General features: G+C 42.7%; 1 protein-coding gene across 1 annotated transcript in view; it reads left to right on the top strand.

Annotated features, from left to right (window-relative positions):
• The window catches only part of Thegl (theg spermatid protein like), a 48,918-nt gene that overhangs the window by 23,421 nt on the left and 3,748 nt on the right, over positions 1 to 21,749 (top strand). The window contains exons 3-6 of the mRNA XM_036200921.1: positions 2,032 to 2,097; positions 5,780 to 5,908; positions 10,650 to 10,787; positions 12,132 to 12,240. Of these exons, the coding sequence (XP_036056814.1) occupies positions 2,032 to 2,097; positions 5,780 to 5,908; positions 10,650 to 10,787; positions 12,132 to 12,240 (442 nt within the window). The remainder of the gene's footprint in view (positions 1 to 2,031; positions 2,098 to 5,779; positions 5,909 to 10,649; positions 10,788 to 12,131; positions 12,241 to 21,749) is intronic.

Below are 21,749 nucleotides of genomic sequence, written 5' to 3'. Positions count from 1 at the left end.
CCTTCACAGAGAATTAGCACATGCCAGAGATTACTCCCCCAATTTTAATAAATAAGCCAGTTGAAGTATATTCTACCAGTGTGTTCTGAAGGATTCTGTTTTATGTTGCTCTTCATAAACACTTGTAAATTTTAAAACTAAGGGCACAGGTAAAAAAAAATTTCCATTTAAAGACAGAATTTTGCCTCTACCTCCCTGGTGCTGGATTACAGACACTGTGACTAGCAGGACACATGGAGGTTTTAGTCAGAGTCTTCTATGGATATGAACTAATATATTAGGAGGAAGGACGTAATTTAGAATTATATTTGGCATTTTCTTCGGCAGCCATCCTGTAGGTACTGTAGAATTCCATCTAGCTCTGCAATGTCCTGAAGATTCTGAACTCTCACTGGTACCCTCTGTAGGGAAGGTGTGAGGGAGCAGATTCATAGTTTTGTCAAAGATAGACATCTTGTCTGAAATCTACGTGTACAGTCCCTTCACAGTCCTGTGTCACCAATCCACCTACAACCTGACACACCAGTGGTGTTCCTTTTTTTTTGTTACTGAGTACCATTTTACGAAGGTGTTCCTGGAGCCAGTGGGCTCTTTCCTTTGTTATGTATGTATAATCCATGGTATATATTATATCAGATATAATTATTTTAATATTTCTAAAATTAAAACTTTTTTGTTTGTGTTTTTGAGACAGGGTTTTTCCTGTGTACCCCTGGATGTCCTGGAACTTGCTCTGTAGACCAGGCTATCCTGGAACTCAGAGATCTGCCTGCCTCTGCCTCCTGAGCCCTGGGATTAAAGGCTTGGGCCACCACCATCCAGCTGGAAGTAAGACATTTTTTTTGGAGCTGATGATTGAACCCAGGGCCTTGCGCTTGCTAGGCAAGCACTCTACCACTGAGCTAAATCCCCAACCCCGTAAGACGTTTTAGTCTACAGTATCTCAATATTTGATCAATTCTGGATCTCTCAGAACAATTTTTTAAAAAATTATCCTTTATTCTTTTTTGTTGGTTTGTTTGTTTTTCAAGACAGGGTTTCTCTGTAACAGCCCTGGCTATCCTAGAACTCCCTCTGTAGACAGGCTGGCCTTGGCCTCAAACTCACAGAGATCCTCCTGCCTCTGCCTTCTGAATGCTGGGGTTAAAAGCATGCACCACCATTACCTGTCCTTTTTTTATTTTTGATCCTTTACTCTTATAAAATATTTTTATTGTTATATTTCCGCTTTTTATATAATAGAGCCCTGGCTGGCCTGAAACTCCATGTATGTACACCAGATCTGCCTGCCTCGGCCTTTGCAGTGCTGGGGTTAAAAGTGTGAGCCACCATGCTGATCGTATCCACCATCAACTTCTCCACTTACTCCCCTCTAACCTCCTACCTTCATAGCCTCCTCCTTAAATTTTTTCTCTAAAAAACACCAAGTCCAATCAGTGTTGCCTGCTGGGATGCTGAGTGATCTTGATGGCTTTGACCTTGTGAATGTCAAGTCATCATAGCTACAGTGAGTCTATGAGTTCAACAGCCAAGTCATGTCCAGCAAAGAGAGCATGAGTTCTATGTATGGATTAGAACACTCGCTGTGGCTACTGGGTGGGGAACAAGTGGACAGAGGTGATGTGCGGAGGCAGGGGACATGGAGGCCAGTGCATCTGGTGGCTAGGATGAGGATGGGAGAAAGGAGCCAGCTTTTTATCATTATGTGTATGAGTCGGCATGTGCGTTTGAACACAGGTGCCCTTGGAGGTTCAGGTTCCCTGGAGCTGGATTTCCTGAAACTGGAGTTACAGACAGTAGTGAACCACGTAACCTAGGTGCTGGTAACTGACTTCGGGTACGCAGCAAGAGCAGGACACACTCTTAGCCACTCCACGGAGTCATCTCTTCAGACCCTCCCTCAGCAGTCTAAGTCACCCCAAATATGCAGTCCCACTTGCCCTTCCCCCAGATAGAATCTCTTTGATGGGAGTCGTCTGTTGTAAACGTATTTCCAAGCACGCTCTGAATTAACTAGCTGGTATTTGTTAGTTTTCTTTCTAGAAAGCGAATTGAAGATCTTTCCAAACCAAAAAAGCAGTGGGGAACTCCAGATAGGTAAGGCAATATTATATGGTCTTGTTTGCAATGACTGTGTTTGCTACATCATCTACATAAGTATTCTTCTTAGCTGACTGTTACATGTGCATCTCAGGTGTAGTCACCATCTCTGCTTACCCGGGTTCACTTTGCCAACAATGTTACCTCGGAAGACTGAACACATGGAAGCCCTTGGTTGGTGGTTCTAAAATTTGTCTGCACATTAGGATCTTGTAGGGAGCTTTGATACTGATCAAAAACGGAATCCCATACCCAGAAATATGATTTAATTGGTTTAGGAGTGCAGCTTTGGGAGTGTTTAGAAGCTCCCCAGATGCTTCTAATGAAGTTTTGAGAAGTGCTGCCCCAGGCGTGACTCCACACTCTTGAAACTCTTGGGTTCATCCTGCAAGCCCAGCTTTGCAGCCTCTTGACATACTGTCCATCAGCCTTTGAGCCTTTGCCCGGGACCTTTCTGTTCTCTGGGTCTCCAGCAGCCCAGACCTCAGTCTTTCATAATGTAGGATGTCTCTTCTTCTTTGGCTCCTGTTTTTAGAGGAACTATTGAGCATAGTTACTCCTCTGAAGTGCGGTCCTAATTAGTCTTAACCCAGAGTCAGGTACTGAGGGTGAAAGCTGAAAGATCAGAGAAGCAGAGCAGCCAGCCACTAGAGTTCTTACCTCTACGAAATCTCAGACTGAAATGGGAAGATCCTGTCTCTACAAATTCTCAGACTGAGTGGGCCGAGATCCTGTCTACCCAACATATATTCCTGTCTCCACCTCCCTAGTGCTGGGATTGAAGGTGTGAGCCACCACCTCCTGGCTCTGTTTCTCTTTTAGACCGATTCAATCTCGTGTAACCCAGGGGGGCCTTGAACACGTGATCTTCCTGCTTCCTCCTCCCAAGTGCTGGGATTGAAGGTGTGAGCCACCACGGGCCTGGCTGGCCTCTATGGTTAACTAGTGACTAGCTCCGCCCTCTGATCTACAGGCAAGCTTTGTTTGTCAGAACACAGACACAATATCATCCAGCCCTCCTTCCCTCCAGCCTCAGCCCTTCTTCCCTCCAGCCTCCCCTGCTGTGCGTTGTCTGCTTTAGTGTGGTATTGTCACAACAGAGGAGCCAGCGTCCATGCCTTCTTCCTAGGGTTCACTTTCCATGTCCTGTGGTTCTATGGAGCTTGACAAATGCATAACAGGGTACAGAGCAGTTCACTGCCCTAAAATCCACTTTGCCCTTCCTCCCTAACACTCTCAGAACCTCTGGCAACCCCTGCTTTGTTTACTTCTTCTAATGTTTTGCCTTTTCTGGAATGGGATAGAGTTGGAATCGTGGATAGAGCAGGACTCCAGAGGGGCTCATTTCACTTGCTAATAAGCTTTCTGGGTTTCTCCATTTATATTCATGTTTTGATATCTCATTTCCTTTTAACATATTCCCTGAGACCCACAAATATTCTGTTGTATGGAAACCTCGTTATCCCATGCACCTATATGAAGGGTTGTTCCTAATACATGGCAATTATGAACAAAGCTGTTATAAGATTTAGGTACAGGTTTTGGTGTCTTTCAACCATAGTTGGGTAAGTGTCTGGGATTTGAGTACAGCTGCTGAATCAGTTGGCGAGTGTATATCTAACATTGTAAGGGACCATAGGACTGTCTTCCAGTGTGTCTGGATCATTTTCTGTTCTCATTTCCCACGGATGAGAGCTCCTGTTGTCTCTCATATCCCCGGCAGCTTTTGGTGTTATTGGTGTTTTAGCTTTTAGCCATTCTCATGGGCATAGCTCACTGTGTTAGCGTGCAGTTCCTTATGGCAGGATCTCAACATGCTTTACTGTCTTCTGAGGCATCCGGTTAGACCTCTTGAAAGTTTTAATTGGAATCTTGTCTTCTTACTGTTTGTTAATCTCAAGTGTTTGTTGTATTTTCTGGGAACTAGGGCTTTATCAGGTAAACACTGTCTTCCAGTCTGAGTCTGTCTTTTTGTTTTCTTAGTGGTGTCTTTCACAGAGCAAATGCTTTGATTTCAATTAAACTCAGCTTATCATTTTTTTTTCCTGTTGTGAATTCTGGTATCTGCAGCCTAATTGCCAAACCCAGCATCACTTGGATTTTCTCTTACACTTTTGAGACAGGGTTTCAAGTGTCCCAGATTGGCTTCACATTTTCTGTGTAGCCCAGGATGATGATGAAGTTCCGATCCTACTGCCTTCTTCTCCCAGCAGCCCCTTCTGCTCTGACCCAAACCTGCCTAGTTCAGGAAGCGATGGTTCCCATTCCTCATCCTACCTTGAAGGCTGTGGGCTTCAATCCCAGGGGTCTGTACCTTTCACCTCCTTCTGTGGGACCTTCTCAGGGAACCCTATGCTGAGCTCTCCTTTCTCCCTCAGCCTGCACAGCAGGCATACCTGGTTCACAGGGCTGTAGGGACTACATGCCATGATGTCCTTAAATCACTTGTCGTGGTGCCTGGCACAGAGGAAATGGTCCACAAATGGTTGTGACTGACATTATTCTGTTACCGTTTTATTTTATGACCACCTGGTACAGGGGTCACCCAAAAAGGGACCACCATGTAGACTTTGGCGTGTCTGCTTTATGCGAACTTGACTACAGATAACACCGCTAACTAATTCCATGATCTCAAAACTGAACTATCTTATCTCTAATAGGTTCATTTTAAGTTGCCATTAATTTTATCATTACTATAATCTCTCTCTCTCTCTCTCTCTCTCTCTCTCTCTCTCTCTCATGTGTGTGTGTGTGTGTGTGTGTGTGTGTATGTGTGTGTGTATGTGTGTGTATGTGTGTGTATGTGTATGTGTGTGTATGTGTGTATGTGTGTGTGTATGTGTGTGTGTATGTGTGTGTGTATGTGTGTGTATGTGTGTGTACGTGTGTGTATGTGTATGTGTGTGTATGTGTGTGTACGTGTGTGTATGTGTATGTGTGTGTGTATGTGTGTGTGTGCATGTGTGTGTATGTGTGTGTGTATGTGTGTGTATGTGTGTGTATGTGTGTATGTATGTGTATGTGTGTGTGTATGTGTGTGTATGTGTATGTATGTGTATGTGTGTGTGTATGTGTGTGTGTATGTGTGTGTGTATGTGTGTATGTGTGTGTATGTGTGTGTGTGTGTGTGTGTGTGTGTATGTGTGTGTGTGTGTGTGTGTGTGTGTGTGTGTGTTGAAGGACAACCCTTGGGAATCAGCTCTCTCCTTTCACTGTGGGATCTGGATCTGGGGTTTGAACTCAGGTTGTCAGGCTTATACGGAAAGCACCTCTTTACCAGCTGAGCCATCTCACTGGCCCAAGGTTACCATTTGTTCTTGAATGCAGTAGACAAGGCCATCTTACTCCATTTCTGTTTTAATGTCCATAGCTTAGTTCTTCCTGGTGTCTGGAAATCGTAAAATCCTGTGAGAGATGAGGATGGTGAGATGGCCCAGCAGGTGAGGGCACTTGCCGCCAAGCCTGATGGCCTGAGTCTGGTCCCAGGACCTCCATGGTGGAAGGAGACAGCCAATCCTGTAACTGCGCTCACATGCACACCATGGCATGCGCGTCAGCACACATAACTAAATGTACAACACATTTATAAAACATCCATATAGATGTTGAGCCACCTTTGAGGTGTTTATCAGCAGGATTTTATTTAAAACCATGTTTTACTTTTCTACTTCATTAACAGAAGATTGTTTTGGGGAAATCAAGATCCTATCCGCCCTATTTCTGAGACTGCTTTGAAGGCTCAGCTGACCAAGAGACTTGAGGACCTTGCTCAGCCCAAGCTGGTCTCCCGACACTATGTCCCTAACAGGTTGGTGCTGACATGACATCAGGTTGCTTCACAGGGCTCCATGAGGAAAATGAACTGAGAGCCCAGCTCTCTCACAACTATAAACTGTTGAACCTGGAATCCAAGCTCACAGAACTTACTCCATTCTACTTCCTGGTGCCCTTTCTCTCCTCAAACTTTGCACTTTGTAATTTACCCTGCTCTGCTTGCTCCTTTTCATTGAGAATCTTCATTAGAGTTACCAATAATAACAACATGACAGAGTCTATACTAGGTTGTTTTGAGATTTCTTCTGGCAACGGAATTGATCCAAAACTTTTCATGCTAGCTTCAGGCAGACTCTTCAGACAAGGGCAAAAAGCAGCCACTTTCTTCACCAAAATATCACAAGAATGATCTCTCAGTAACATACTAAAAGGCTTCTCCTCGGGGTTGGGGATTTAGCTCAGTGCTAGAGCGCTTGCCTAGCAAGTGCAAGGCCCTGGGTTCAATCCTCAGCTCAAAAAAAAAAAAATTCTCCTCTGTAACCTCTCGAGAAAGCCCCCCACAGTTCATCAAATTACACTCAACACCACTGTCTTCCATGCTTATGCTCATTTGGCTTCTTAGACAGCACTTAAAGCATTCCACTGCTTTCCTAATCCCAAGTACCAAAGTCCAAATTCCTCCTAACAAAAACATGATCAGGCTCATCACACCAATACCCCACCAAGATAGAAGTACCAACGTCTATCTTAGTTAGAGTTTCTATTGCTGTGAAGAGACACCATGACCAAGGCAACTCTTAGAAAAGAAAACATTTAATTGGGGGGCTCGCATTCAGTTTTAGAGGTTCAGTCCATTATCATCATGGCCTGGAATGTGGTGGCGTGCAGGCAGATATTGTTCTGGAGAAGGAGCCAAGTCCTACGTCTTGCAGGCAACAGGAAGTCAACTGAGACACTGGGTAATATCCTGAGCATAGGAAACCTCAAAGCCCGCTCCACAGTGACACACTTCCTCCAATAATGCCACATCCACTCCAACAAACCTGCACCTCCTAATAATATCACTCCCTGTGAGATTATGGGAGCCAATCATATTCAACCCCCCACAGTTTGGTGTGGTTTCCTGTCTCATACTGTAAGAAATAGCAAATATGAATCTTTTCTACAAAGTACTGTAAAACTTGTATTTAAGGCAAGGAATTAAGATCTTTTTGTCTTTCCCACCTCGTAATACTTGCAAATGTTTTAATGCTCTCCGCCTAGTAAAACCCGAGTTTACTCGAAGTGACTCCTTTCCCCCATTTCCTGTGCGTCAGCTCTTTTCAGACTAGCCAACTGAATGAGACTGTGAAGCCGGACCCCAGCCATAGGGCAAAGACACAGCCACCACCTTAGACTGAAAACCAACTGCACTGCCTGCCTCGGTGTTCGCTCTCCCTGGGCACACCCTCTTGATCAAGAGTAACTAGTAATTCAGTGGGAATGGTGGTCTGTCTTTACAACCCCAGACTTATTCCTAACAATACCACCAGCAAGTTTTTCTGGAACAAGATCAGTTCTAAGAGTAACCTTGAAGATTTGTATCCGATTTCCTAATGCTTTGACCTATGTGGGCTTTTTTTTTTTTTAAATTAAGGGAATTTTAAAGTGTGTGTGTGCGCGCGCGCGCGCAGAGACCAGAGGAGGACCTCAGGCATCCTGCTCTATCACTTTCCACTTTATCACTGTGAAACTGAGTCTGTTACTAAACCTGGTATTAGGCTGGTGGCCAGCAAGCCCCAGAGATCCTCCTGTCTCTGCCCCACACTGGGATAATAGGCAGGGTGGATGACTGTCTCTGCCTTCTTATGTGGGTACAGGATCCAAACTCAGGTCCTCATGCTTGCACAACAAATGAATCTTACCTTATCCTTAAAGGGCTGGAGAGGTGGCCTTGTGCTTAAGAGCACTTGCTGCTCTGGCAGAAGACCTGGGTTCAGTTCCCAGCACTCATAAAGGAACGCACAACCATTCTAAACTAGGTTCCAGGGTTACCCTACAGGCCCTTCTGACCTCTGTGGGCACCAGACATATGCATGGTATACGTTCACAAATGAAGGAAAAACACTTATATACATAAAACAATGATAAAACTAAAGTTTTAGGGTTTTGCTTGTTTGGTTTGCTCCACTGACCCCCATGCTGGGGATTAAACTCGGGGCCTCACACATTTTTAAGCAAGGGTTCTATCACTTTTTTTTATAGTTAAGAAAACATCTTTCCAAACTATCTTTCAGGAATTCTTACAGAAGCCCTTAGTATTTCAAGCCAGGGCCTTCAATTAAGCAAACAAACAAACTTCTTTTATCTTTTTGAGATTATAATATAATTACATCATTTCCCTTTCTGTTTCCTCCCTCCAAACCCTTCCGTATACCCCTCCTTGCTCTGTTTCAAATTCTTGGCCTCTCAAGGACGAAATAATAGACACGCTAAAAGATCTCAAACCTTCACAAAGAACTACAAACAGGTAAGTAGTGCTGAGCTGGAGAAATAGTCTTTCCCAGGCAAACATACATCCAGACTGTTTTTATGGGAGACATTTTAGAAGTTCCAGGGGTCTGGGAAATCCGTTCAGATTCCCTCAGAAGACTGGCCACGCCCTTCCTCTCAGTTCTCAGTGGGGCTTGGATTTTTTCTGTCCATGTTTCCATCCGGTCTGCCTTGTCAGGCCCTCTCAACAGCCTTTGTGATTTCCTCCTGGGTGTCCTTCCCTACAAGTGCCCTCTTCTAAGGGCTTGTTTCCTGTGATTAAGGCCTCAGAAAGTTTTCTCTCTCTCTCCTTATCTCGGGCTCACTGGATTCCCAGGTTGGGGGTTCCCACATAAAACCCTCCAGCACCCCGGGATTCCTTCCTAATCTAATGTTGGTTGAATTGGACTTTTGTTTCAGAATCGCATCTGTGCAGGCTCTACTCACTGATGCATTTGTTTGCTTTTTAAAGTTTTTTAAACAGTTTTTCAGAATCCTTGAAGTGACCTCATTTGTCTGAACAAGAGAACGTCAGGTGTACATTGTTCATTTCATCGTCTCTGCCAAAGACGCGTGAATGACCTTGTTGTGTTTACTGGCATTTTCCATCCTGTTTGTGTAACATCCTAATACCACCAAGCGTAGTTTGGCAAGCATATTGAGAAAAGCGTTGCAGGGACAACAGCTAGAAAAGAGGTAATGACTGAGTTTGGAGGGTCTGCCACTTACTAGCGACACAGTCAAGGGGAAATAACAGGAAACCCCTTGCCCTTCTGCAGGTCCAAGTGGAAGAGAACATATTTACCTGGGATGGATTGGAGGGGAGGAAAAGGAAAGCTTAATCTTTTTTTTAGCCCCAGACCTTCTCAATCTACTCTCTTTACGAGCTGCCACATTTGTGCACCATTAAATTATCTGGTATAAGCCAGGTATGGTGGCAGATGCCTTTAATCTAGGCATTGGGAGGCAGAGGCAGGTCTCTTTAACTTCATCTTGGCAAATTCTCTCTTGGTGGCGGAGCCTGTCCCTTCTTCCATTTGCATCTTCTCTTGAGAGTCATGAACGTCTCATTCTATAGGGGCAAGAGGGATAATAAGCCCAGTATCCTTCACTGTTTCAGTTAGCATGTGGCACAACCACACAATGTCTTCATGCTGTTCCATGACAGAGAGCTCTGAAACATGGGCAGTGTGGCATCGGTGTATGCTGTAAATTTGACCTTTTCTCTTTCATTGGGCACAGCAGGTATGTCCATCTGAAGTAAGGGATTGCATTCAGGTCCACAGACATCGATCTCAGCCTTGCTCCATACCATGTGGACACCACCACTGTAGGGTTGACACGGCGACATGGGGCCAGGATACTCGCCCAGCAATCCAGCCAGTGAACTTGCCTGCCTGCCTGCCTGCTTTTCCGCCCTCCCACTCTCCTTCCTTCCTTTTCCCTTCATTTCTTCCTTCCTTTTTTGAGATGGGGTATTTGTGTAGTCAAAAGTTTCTCAGGTCCCACCCGGACCCCGCAGTCCCACAGCCACTTATAAAATAATCCCTCAGAGACTTAATATTATTTACAAACTGTATGGTCTATGGCAAGCCTCTTGCTAGTTAGCTCTTATATCTTAAATTAACCCATTTCAATTAATCTGTGTTTTGCCACGTGTTCCGTGGCTTTACCGGTCTGCTGGCATGTTGCTCCTTGGGCGGCAGGCTGGTGTCTCCCCCATCTCTCTTTTCTCCTTCCTGTCTCTCTCTTGGATTTCCCGCCTGCCTCTAAGCTGCCTTGCCATAGGCCAAAGCAGCTTATTTATTAACCAGTGAGAACAACATATATTCACAGCATACAGAAAGACATCCCCCAGCATGTTTGTGTGTTTTATCTTGCTCAGACTGGTCTCAAAAGGACTCCTCTCCTGCCTCAGCCTCCTGAGCACAGGATTACAGGTGTGCACCATCACTCCTAGAAGAACTTGGCCTTCAGAACAGCTAATCTTCTCCTTTCAATAGTGGACCTTTTCATCTGTTGGGAAGACACAAATGGTTCAGTAAAGTTAACTACCTGTCTTAGAGTAAGATAATAGAAACAAACTGAAAACTTAAGCTGTAACCGTTTCTAAAGCAACTCACTTCTCCCAGTGTGGAAAACAGCCCAGTAGCATATACATAAGCTTTCTGCCTGCTTCCTAGGCCTGGGAACCAAAGCTGGAAAATACTGTCACGATCTGAATTCCTGTGTCACTGATTTCTTTCCTCTTCTGTGATTTGCAGGGCTCAATATTACTACAGCTGTGGAAGGCAGTCTGTAATTTGGGAGATCCCCCCTCCCGCGCTGTTTACCCGGCCTTCGAAAAGGATCCAGAGGCTGGCAAGACCCAACAGATTCAAAACGCAGTGTCTGCTGGACAGGTAGAGTACCTTAAACTCCCCAGAAATCCTGATCTAGCTCGCTTAAGTGTTGCAACACTGTAGCTCCAGCTCCAGTTTGTAAATAGTCTGAGTGAAAAGGCTGTTTATGTCCCAAACACAGTGGATACAACTGTTGACTAAGTGCAGCACATGCGGGTGGTCAGAGGCTCATCATCAGCTATTATGATGTTTGACTGGGAATGCTGGGTCAGAAATTCACAGTAAACTTTCTCACTATCAGACAATAAAAGGCCTGGTATGATGGCTCCTGCTTGTAATCTACAGCACTCAGAAAAAATCCATCACAAAACGTAAAAGCTACCAACCACTCACTCCTGCAAATATGCATATTCATGTATACATTTGTCCACACCAGAGTGCCAGCAAATTAAATCCAAACATACATGCAACAATTCACATCCTTGTCAAAAACCAACTGACTATAAGTGCAAACTTTTATTTCTAAATTGCCTGTCCTACTCCATGTACTAAATGCTTGTCATTACGAAATAATACACAATCATGATTATTACAGCTTTTTAGTAGATTTTGAAATCTTAAACTGCCTTTGAACTTTGTTGTTCATAGTCATGATCATTTTAGATTATTCTGGGTCCTTTGTATAATCCTATGGATTTTGCTTTTTTGGGTTGATGAAAATACTCTCACATTAATCTACTTAGTTGTATACTTTGAAAGGGTAAGTTTTATGTATGTTAATTGTATCTTCATAGTGATAACAAAACCTATAGCTCTCCATCCTTAAGAAAGTCATCACTTATTGAGAAAACCCTTTTCCATGCTAAATTTGTAGATTGGTTGATTGACTGGTAGGTTTTTGATCAGAGAGAGAAGTATATGGTATATAGCTGATGATAACTGGTCAAGTGACTGATAGTTAAGGATTATCTCACACTACAAAAGAGAATGGTCCACAGAGCATCCTTGGTGATGACTGAGGGAACTAATTATTTCAGGAACTAATATGAATGAGGTTTTGGTAGGCAGTGAGATATTTTTCAGACCACAGGTCAGAACCCATCCAAAATGGAACATATAGTTCTAGGTTGTTTTTTTTTTTTTCTAGTTAAATCAAACTTTTAAAAAATTAGATCAGAATATATGGCATAGAAGCGGTGTCTTGATAGTTTTGTTTTGTATATACAAGCGTATTTACACACTCTGCCATCTAAGATGTATCTCCTCCTGTGGATTAACAAGAAATAGCAACACTCACAGGCGTGAGAAAAGATGTCCCTGCTTTCAGAGGGTGTGAGTAGGATGCAGTTGGCTGTAGCAGTGAACTGTTCGTATTTTGTTTCCATTTGCATATCACCCCCTCAGCGAGGACTTACCTCCACCAGGAACTCTGCGTTTCTCTCCTCCCTCTGCCCGGATTCTGCAGCTCTCCGTAGCCAAAGGCACGGATCCCAACTACGTTCCTCCAAAAAGCGTAAGTGGCGACTGACTATCATGCGACACTCTCAGTGCGGGTTGCTTCTTGTGTGGCGAAGTACATAGCAGCTTGAGGGAGAAGGGTTAGCTCGGGCTCACGGTTTGAAGCATATAGTCCACTGTGGAGGGGAAGGCGTGGCCACTGGTGGCTCCACCGAGGGAGGAGGCCAGACTCCTCACATACCGACAGAACAGGACACAGAAAGCAGACAGGAAGTGTGGCCAGGCTATACTTCAAAGCCCAGTGACCCATTTCCTCCAATGAGGCTCCACTTCCTAATGATTATCCAGTCCTCTAAGATAGCAATGCCCACTGGAGACCAAGTGTTCGAACATATGACACGATGGGAGACGGTTCGCTTTCAAACCACAGCTCCTTCTCTATTTTTCTTGGTGGGTTTCCCCCTCTTACAAAATCAATTTTGCCTGCTGTGTCAGGAGTAGGTCCAAGAAGTAGAACCATGTGTGATATAGAACAAGGGATTTATTACATGCATTAGCCCTAGAATAATTCCGGGATCAGATGAAGTCTATGGCAGACTGGTACACAGTGGAGAGGCCATAGGCATAAGTGGGAAGTTCCTCAGGAGGTATCAGGGGTGTGGAGGTGGAAGAACTAGCAAGGAAAGTAGTATTTAAGGGTTTAGAGTACCCCACTTTACTGGAAATTTCAGGGTTTAGGGTCCACCATTTCACTAGAGCCTGCCCATACATCAGCATCCCAATTCTCTCCCACTGTGTCCCAAGTGTTGACCTAATTTTAACATCAGTGACTGGACAAACTTGACAATTCAATTTTTATTGTAACCCACCCAGCCAACAGAATTAGCTTTTGGTTTTCACACCATCCAGCCCTGTGACAACAGAGGATAAAGGTTTCTTATTGGTGAAATTATTAAGGCCACTCCACGTAGTTAAAAGGGAGGTTTATTTTGTAGGGTAGCTTGCAAATGAAGGGATAGGTTGTAGGGTCTGAGAAAGGGATGGCACAGTCTGGCGGTGTTCTCTGGAGAACTCTGCTTGGTCAACCTCCAGCATCCAAGGTCCTGGAACCAAGAGAGGCCTCTCCTCTTGATTCTGGGTCTTCAGCTTCCTCCCTCAGCCCCGCCTTGTAGGCGTGACCATTACCGAAGCCTCAGTGGAGGTTAGAACTTCCAGGCCAAGGCTGGAATGGCTACCCACTACATCTCCCCCTTTTGTCTAAATAAGAAGGTTCTAACCTAATACAAGACTATATACAAATAAATGGTTATCAAATATTGTCCAGGAATAATGAGGGATAATGACCTAGATAAGTTGGAACTACAATCAATGCAAACAATATCAAGCAAAAAACACATACTAAAATCCAGGGAAGTCTAGAGCGTGGGTAGGTGGCATGTTACAAAGATCATTCCAAAAGGTGTCGTATCCTAAAGAACCTGAGTCTAATATTTAATATATTCTATCTAAGATATATATTAAGGTATATCTTAGATAGAATATCTAATTTAATATATTCTAACCAGGGGGCTAAGCTAGGGAACTGAGACCAGACTAGCTGCTCCCTTTTTCAGGAATGTAGCTGTGTAGGTGTTCCCTGGTTAAATGGAACTTTGCAGGAGGGTTTAGGTACCCGCCAGCAGGGGAGGAGGCTGAAGGTGGGAGCCACCCAGGCCTTTGGAATTTGCCCCACATTGGGCGCCAGATATTGGTGAAATTATTAAGGCCATTCCATGTAGTTAAAAGGTAGGTTTATTTTGTGGGGTAGCTTACAAATGAAGGGATAGGTTGCAGGGTCTGGAAAAGGGATGGCGCAGTCCGGCAGTGTTCTCTGGAGAACTCTGCTCGGTCTACCTCCAGCATCGAGGGTCTGGGCACCAAGAGAGACTTCTCCTCTCCATCCTGGGTCTTCAGTGTCCCCCTCCAGCCCTGCCTTGTGGGCGTGACCATTACCGAAGCCTCATTGGGGGTTGGAACTTCCAGGCCAAGGCTGGAATGGCTACCCGCTACAGTTTCTCTTGATGGAAGTTATTTCTGGTCCTTTATCTGGGTTTGAAACTGGAAATTTCACAACCTGAGTGGGTCGTTTTGTTTTCTGTCAAGTTGTGCAGCATCCTTACCAGCAGACAGCCCATTCCACTGTCCCTCCTGATTTCATCGGTGTGTTCTTGGCATCCACTGTTGTTCATCCCAAGCTCTGGTTTGTTTTGCTATTGCATGCCATGGGCTACTACTGGTTGTTGGTTTTTTTTAAGTACCGCTAATAATGGACGCCTTAATGCCTGTGACTCTAAATGCCACCAAAGTAAGTTCTAAAACCAACATTAGAACTGATATAAAGAAGCTTAGAGCTCTGCTCTGATTGTCTATTGCTTCATGCCAACTCATAAACCTGATGGGGTGAAGTAACTACCACTTTACCACACTCAAGGATTTTATGAGGCAGAAACTGTGACAAGGAGAAAGGGGTGACTTGTCTCTGTTCCGTGTCAAGGCTTAGCTGGGAATCTCTACTTACCTGGGTGTCTGCTATGGTGGGGAGCTAAAATCATCTGGAGGCTCCTTCATACCCTAGTCAGGACAGGCTGCTGTAACCTAATGCCACAGAATTGGGTGGCTTCAACAGAGGACGCATGTGTATCCTTGGAAGCTGCAAAACCCAAGATTAAGAACCCAATAGATTCTGTTCTTGTTGAAGCCGATTTCTTGATTACAGACAACGTTACAGATAAGAGTTATTTTTCTCTTCCCTGAACCCAAATACCTGACAAGAGGCAACTTGAGAGAAAAGGGATTTATTTTGGTTCATAGTATGAGGAGTTACAATCCATCATTATGGGGAAAGCAGGGTGGCACACGGTCGTGGAAGCCAGAGTGTGAGGAGGCCTAGTCATAGCTTGTTGGCTTGTAGGAAGCAGAGCAGGAACTCAGGCTGAAACCAGGGCCAGATTATAATCTATCAGCCTGTCTGAAGCTTCCTGATTCCTCCAGTGAGGCCCCAGCATGTAAGCTACAGAAGAGGACCATCAGCTGGGGCCAACTGTTCAAACACACTTGGACCTGTGGGGAAACATTCAATACCCAACTCTAGCAGATGAGCACATCTAATGCACTTGGGAATCAGGCTTCAGTATATGAAGGGGCACAAATATTCAGTCCATAACTGCACCAATGTGAAGTGCCTAGGCTGGGGTGACCAGGCTAGACTCAGCTGTTAATGACAGGAGAACCTTCACAGGACCCTCCATGTGGTGTAGACCTCTAGGCCATGGCTGCCATGCTTGGAGGAGTACCCTAAAATGGGAGGTTGAAGGGGGAACATTCCAAGAGACTAGGCAGAAACTGCATTTTAAAAAAATGGGTAGGGTTTGGAATGAACATTTACTTCAGTTGTGCTCTGTTGGTTGATACAGTTACTGTCTGGTCAGATTCAAGAGGGTAGGGACACAAACCCAGTCTTTTAATGAGAGAAGTGTCAATCTATAGGAACTTGACAAAACCCTGCTACACCAGCTGATGTGAATCCTTTGGTATTCTGGAACATGGATACTAATAAGTAGTTCCATTATCTAAATTTCAAATTTCAAAATCAATTTTCTTGGACTTTGATCCTGACTTTTCAAGTTCTAGTATTTTATATACAGTCCTATTTGTTTTTAAATAAAATCTAAAGATCCTGACTTACATTTGATTGCTTCCAAATTTAGTTAACAAAGCCCTTCAAACAATTTTTTTTTTGAGTTGAGGATTGAACCCAGGGCCTTGTGCTTGCTAGGCAAGCACTCAACCACTGAGCTAAATCCCCAACCCCTTCAAACAATATTAAACTGTATTTATAAGTTTATTCTATTTGATTTCTTTGTAAGTGATCTACATTAGCAATCAAACCTGAAATAGTAGATCACTATCTTAAAATTTAATACATTAAACTTACAAATAAGGTGCAAATGCTTTTTCAATTAATTAATTAATTAATTAATTAATTAATTAATTAATTTATGTGCATGGGTGTCTTGCATACATGTACGTCTGCACACTGCTTTCATGCCTACTACACAGGGATGAGGACATCAGATCCCCTGGGCCTGGAGTTATAAGCCACCCTGTGGATGCCAGAAATTGAACCCAGGTTCTGAGCTATCTCTCCAGGTCCAAATGTAATTTTTAAAAATAAATGTTCTGCCGGGTGGTGGTGGTGCACGCCTTTAATCCCAGCACTCGAGAGGCAGAGCTAGGCGATCTCTGTGAGTTCGAGACCAGCCTGGGCTACCAAGTGAGTTCCACAGAGAGACCCTGTCTCGAAAAACCAATAAATAAATAAATAAATAAATAAATGTATGTTCTAAGAATAAACACAAAATTTTTATTTAATGTCACACTTCTAACTCAGTTCCTCAGTGATACATGGAATAGACCAAATTCTCTTAAATATGCATGCTTAATTACACACATAGTTTTTATATTAATAGTTTAAAACTTGCTACAAATTATGAAATTATCATTTTATTCCTTTAATTTCTTTCTTCTGCATGTGCTATGTGCATCTATGTATAGGGCTTTCTGAATAACTTCTGAGAGTAAACTATGGATCTACTCACCCCCAAAATTCTTTTTTGTTAATTCCCAACACAATGACTTCTTCTATAAACTATAAAAATATTATCAAGGGCTGGAGAGATGGCTCAATGATTAAGAGCACCAACTGCTCTTCCAGAGGTCCTGAGTTCGATTCCCAGCAACCACATGGTGGCTCACAACCATCTGTAATGAGATCTGGCGCCCTCTTCTGGTCTGCAAGGACACATGCAGGCAGAACACTGTATACATAATAAATAAACCTTTAAAAACTATTATAGAAATCAGAAAATGTAAGACTGATACTGTAGTACTTTATTTGCCCTATGATCCATGATCAAATTACATTGTTATTGCATACATGCTCAACACAAATGATTAATTGTGTGATTGGTTAATGATTAATTCTATTATCGATTCTCTACAGTTAACTGTAAATATACCTCAAGTGTAACAGTAGCTCTTGCCCTTGAAGGAAGCCAAGTTCCTCTCTCGGGTACCTGACATCATTTTGGATGGATGAACTAGAGGGAGCCTTTAACTGGTTGTCATTCTGAGTCCCTTCTTGCAGGAACTTTGTCCCAGTCTACAAAACTCAAGTGTTTGGTCTCCTGGCTCACCTAGCACCTATCCACTGTTCTCTGCCCACTTAGCTTCCTTCATGACTTCTACCCAGACAAACCAAGTTGGATTTAAAGTTTAAATCCACTTGTTGGCTTTTAAGAGACTGGAATCCTGTGCACTTGAATTCTGCAGATCTCACACAGCACTGTCCCACTGGCTGTCCTGATTCATAAGGTTTTATTTATTTTCACTCACATGCTTTCTGTGGTTATTTTCTGAGAATAAAAATTCTGAAAGTAGCCAGACGGTGGTGGTGCATGCCTTTAATCAGGAGGCAGAGGCACGTGGGTCTCTGTGAGTTAGAGGCAAGCCTGGTCTACATAGTGAGTTTCAGGACAGCCAGAGCTGTTAAACAGAGGAGCCCTGACTTGAGAAATCAAAACAAAAAAATTTTTGAAAATAAAATCACTGCATTTTGGAGTGGTTTATAGAAAATTCTAGAATGTTCCCCAGACACAGGTTTTGATTTACATATTCACTTGCATTATTTGCCTCCTTTGCACAGCACTTCTACCAACATTAGATATTATTTTGCAAAATATTAATTGTATAACAAAACAATATTTCATTTAATGTTATTAATTTCTTTGATGCTTAAAGTTCAAATAGTTCTCCACATGTATTTACCATGTATTGTTTTTTTTTTTTTTTTTTGATAAAAAGTATCTATTGGTGGCTCTGTTTTCCACTGGTATGTACGTTTTTATGGACTTTAAAATTTATTTACATATTAAGGCTATTCACCTGTTTTATATTATGAAACTATTTTTTTGAGGTTATGGTTTGAAGTTCTTGAATTTTAATTTCTATGAAGTGCTTAGTTCTTAAGTGTACAATTTAATAAGTTAACAAATGCATAGGACTATTCAATAAATATCCCACACTTAGGCTATGAAACAATGGCTTATGCCTGTCATCCCAGCACTTGGGAGGCTTTGACAAGAGGGTTGCCTTGCCCCAAGTCTGAGGCCAGCCAGAGCTAAGATGGGCGCCTGTCTCAGAAGAAAACAAAGCCAACCAAAGACACAAAGCATTGCCATTGTTCCATAGGGTTTCCTCCTATTTCCTTGAAATTCCAAGCCCACCCCTTTCCCTGCATGTTATTAGGATTCAGATCCCTATTGCCACAGAGTATTTCTGCCTGCTCATGACCTTGATCTAAATGGAATCATACAACATCTGTCCTGTAGAATTTGGCTTTGTTTGCTCAACATAAAAGATTCATCTGTACTACTGAGTATACCAGTAAATTGTTCCTTCTTATTGATGAGTGTTTTTCTTTCTGTCTTTCTTACTTTTTTTTTTTTTAAGCTGAGGATTGAACCCAGGGCCTTGTGCTTGCTAGGCAAGCGCTCTACCACTGAGCTAAATCCCCAACCTGGATAAGTGGTTTTCATTCCATTGTGTAACTATATCATAATTTGATTGTGTACCTTTGATGGGCATTTAAGATATTTCTGTCATTGATTTTTACTTTTATTATTTTATGTGCACTGGTCTTTTGTCTGAATGTTTGTCTGTGTGAGGGTGTCAGGTCCCCTGGAGCTGTGGATATAGTTGTGAGCCACCATGTGGATGTTGGGAATTGAACCTGGGTCCTCTGGAAGAGCAGCCAGTACTCTTAACTGCTGGGCCATCTCTCCAGCCCCATTTGAAGTATTTCTATGTGGACTACCACAGATAAATTTGCTATGAGCATTTGTGTACAGGCATTTTTGTGAATATATGTTTTGATTTGGTTGTTTTGTTTGTTTGTTTGTGTGTTTGTTTGTTTTGAGATAAAGTCTTTATTCTGCACCCAGAATGTTCCAGAACATGCTGTGAAACACAGACTAGCCTCAACTAATGATGGTCTTCCTGCCTCAGCTTTCTGAATGCTGGGATTATAGATGTGAACCAACATGTCCAGATTTAATTTTATCAATGGCATTTTTATTTAAAAAAAGTTTTAAATTGTATTAAGTTTACGTTGCCAATTGTTTCTTTTTTCTTTTTCTTTCTTTTTTTTTTTTTTTTGAGCTGAGGATTGAACCCAGGGCCTTGCGCTTGCTATGCAAGCACTCTACCACTGAGCTAAATCCTCAACCCTCCAATTGTTTCTTTTATGATGAATATTTTTTGGTTTCCTGAGAAATATTTTGGTCCTAACTTATAAGATATCCTATATTTTCTTCTAGAAGCTTTCTATTTTTTACATTTGTAGTAGATGATCAAATGAGTATGATCTACTTTGAAGTAGTCTTTTTTTTTTTTTTTTTTGGCATGTGTTAAGGAGAGATTGAGATCTCTTTTAGTTCCACACAGATATTCATACAATTTGATTAGCCCTTTCCTCTGTTCAATTATCTTGGATCTATTTATGAACTCTGAAATCGGTTACCATTACCTATTTATCTATTCTTACATAGGTAACTACTCTACTGCCTGGATTATTCTAGTTATAGAATAAACATTTATTCTAAACTGAAATGGGACAATGTAAGACCTCTAATTTTGTTCGCATTTTCACGAAGGTTTTGGCTGTTGTGGGCCTTCTTCATTTCCACAGACAGCCCAGAACCCACTGTGCTTGGCTCTTCTTGGTTGTGTTACTTTATAGAATTGACTGGGCGATTGTTTTATTCCCCTTTGATCGAAAGGCTTAATTAAAGGCAGTGGCTGACATATTCCTTCAATTCGCCTGGAGCCCTGCAGCAGACAAAGCTTTATTCATAATGAATGCTTTAAATGCTTAATTAGTTCTCCATGGTGTTGAGACACGCACCATCCTCAGTTTGAATCCCAGCTTTGCCATTTCCCGATCATATAAATTTCCACTCCTGAACCTCCAAGGCCCCGGTGCTTCTGTCAATGAAATGGGAGCGGGAACAACAGCCCAGGCAAGGAGTAAATCACTGGACCCACATGAAACAGCTCACCACTGTCATCATCACCCGAACAGCACAAGAACAAACTCGGAAACCAATTCACTTTTTTTTTTTTTTTTTGCTTGCAATTAAAGTCCTATTTTGCTGCCGTTGATTGATATATCCCCCTTCAAACTCTTTTTTAAATTTAATTTTAGATGTATGTGTATTTTGCCTGCATGTCTATATGTACACCACTGGCATGGCCGATGCCAGCAGAGGTCAGAAAAGGACAATAGAAATCCCAGAACTGGAGTTACAAGTGGTTGTGAACCACGTGTGGGGTCTGGGAATGGAATCCTAGTTCTCTATAAGATCATGAAGTGCTTTTAACCACTGAACCAGCTCCCCAGCCCCACCACCTGCAAGCTCTTGTATAAGTAATTACTTAAATGCAAATAGTATAAACGGTAAACAGTGATATAAAGAGTATAAACACGATTTGAGCAAGTTTTCACAATTTAGGTACTGATAAATGACTTCCAGATCTGGTGGCGGTAATATCAGGATCCTTTAGTTCTCTGGTCCCTGTGATCTCTGAATTAAGAACTCAAACAAGACACACAGAATATAGTGTGGGAGACAAGATGAGCTTATTAAATAAACTACACTTTTGGAGCTGGAGAGGTGGCTCAGTAATTGTTCTTGCAGACGATCCAGGTTCAGTTCTTACTGCCCACATGGTGACTCACCACCATCTATAATTCTAATTCCAGAGGATCTGACACCCTCTTCTGGCCTCCTCAGGCACCAGGCACACACGAGGTACACAGACATACATGAAGGTAAAATAAGTACATGCATAAAATAAATAATTCTAGAATAAAAATTATCTTTTTTTCTTTAAGATTTTTAATTCATTTTACATACCAACCAAGATCCCCCTCTTATCGTGCTCCCTCCTACCCTTCCCCACATCCCCTCCTCCAAAAGGGCAAGGTCTCCCATGGGGAGTCTGCAAAGCCTGGTACATTCAATTGAGGCAGGACCAAGCCCCTTCCCCTGCATCAAGGTTGAGCAAGGCATCCCACCATAGGGAATGGGCTCCAGAAAAAAATAATCTTTAAAAAAAAAAACAAACAACCCTGCGTTTTCAAGGGCTAAGAGTAGATAATGTCCAAAGAGACCACTGTCTCATCTACATTTTACGTGGGATTTATACTATTTTCTATAGTCTTTAGATAAGCAGCTTTTTCTGAGAGGCATTGTCCAAGTCTAAGTGACAGGCAAGCCTGTGTTCCTTGACTCTCTCAAGAAGCAGTAATAGTCTGTCTTCACTCATCATCAGAGAGACTCTTGCTAGGTAGGGCTCCCCTGAGGCTTAGGGCTCCCAGAGTCAGGTTTAGAGGGTTATTTGTTAATGGCATTTTGGATAGTTCGGGGCATATGTCTCTTCGGGGACAGAAACATGACTCAGGTC

This window comes from Onychomys torridus, chromosome 10 (assembly GCF_903995425.1).
Source record: "Onychomys torridus chromosome 10, mOncTor1.1, whole genome shotgun sequence".
Lineage (NCBI taxonomy): Eukaryota > Metazoa > Chordata > Mammalia > Rodentia > Cricetidae > Onychomys > Onychomys torridus.
This window is presented reverse-complemented; position numbering and strand designations above follow the sequence as displayed.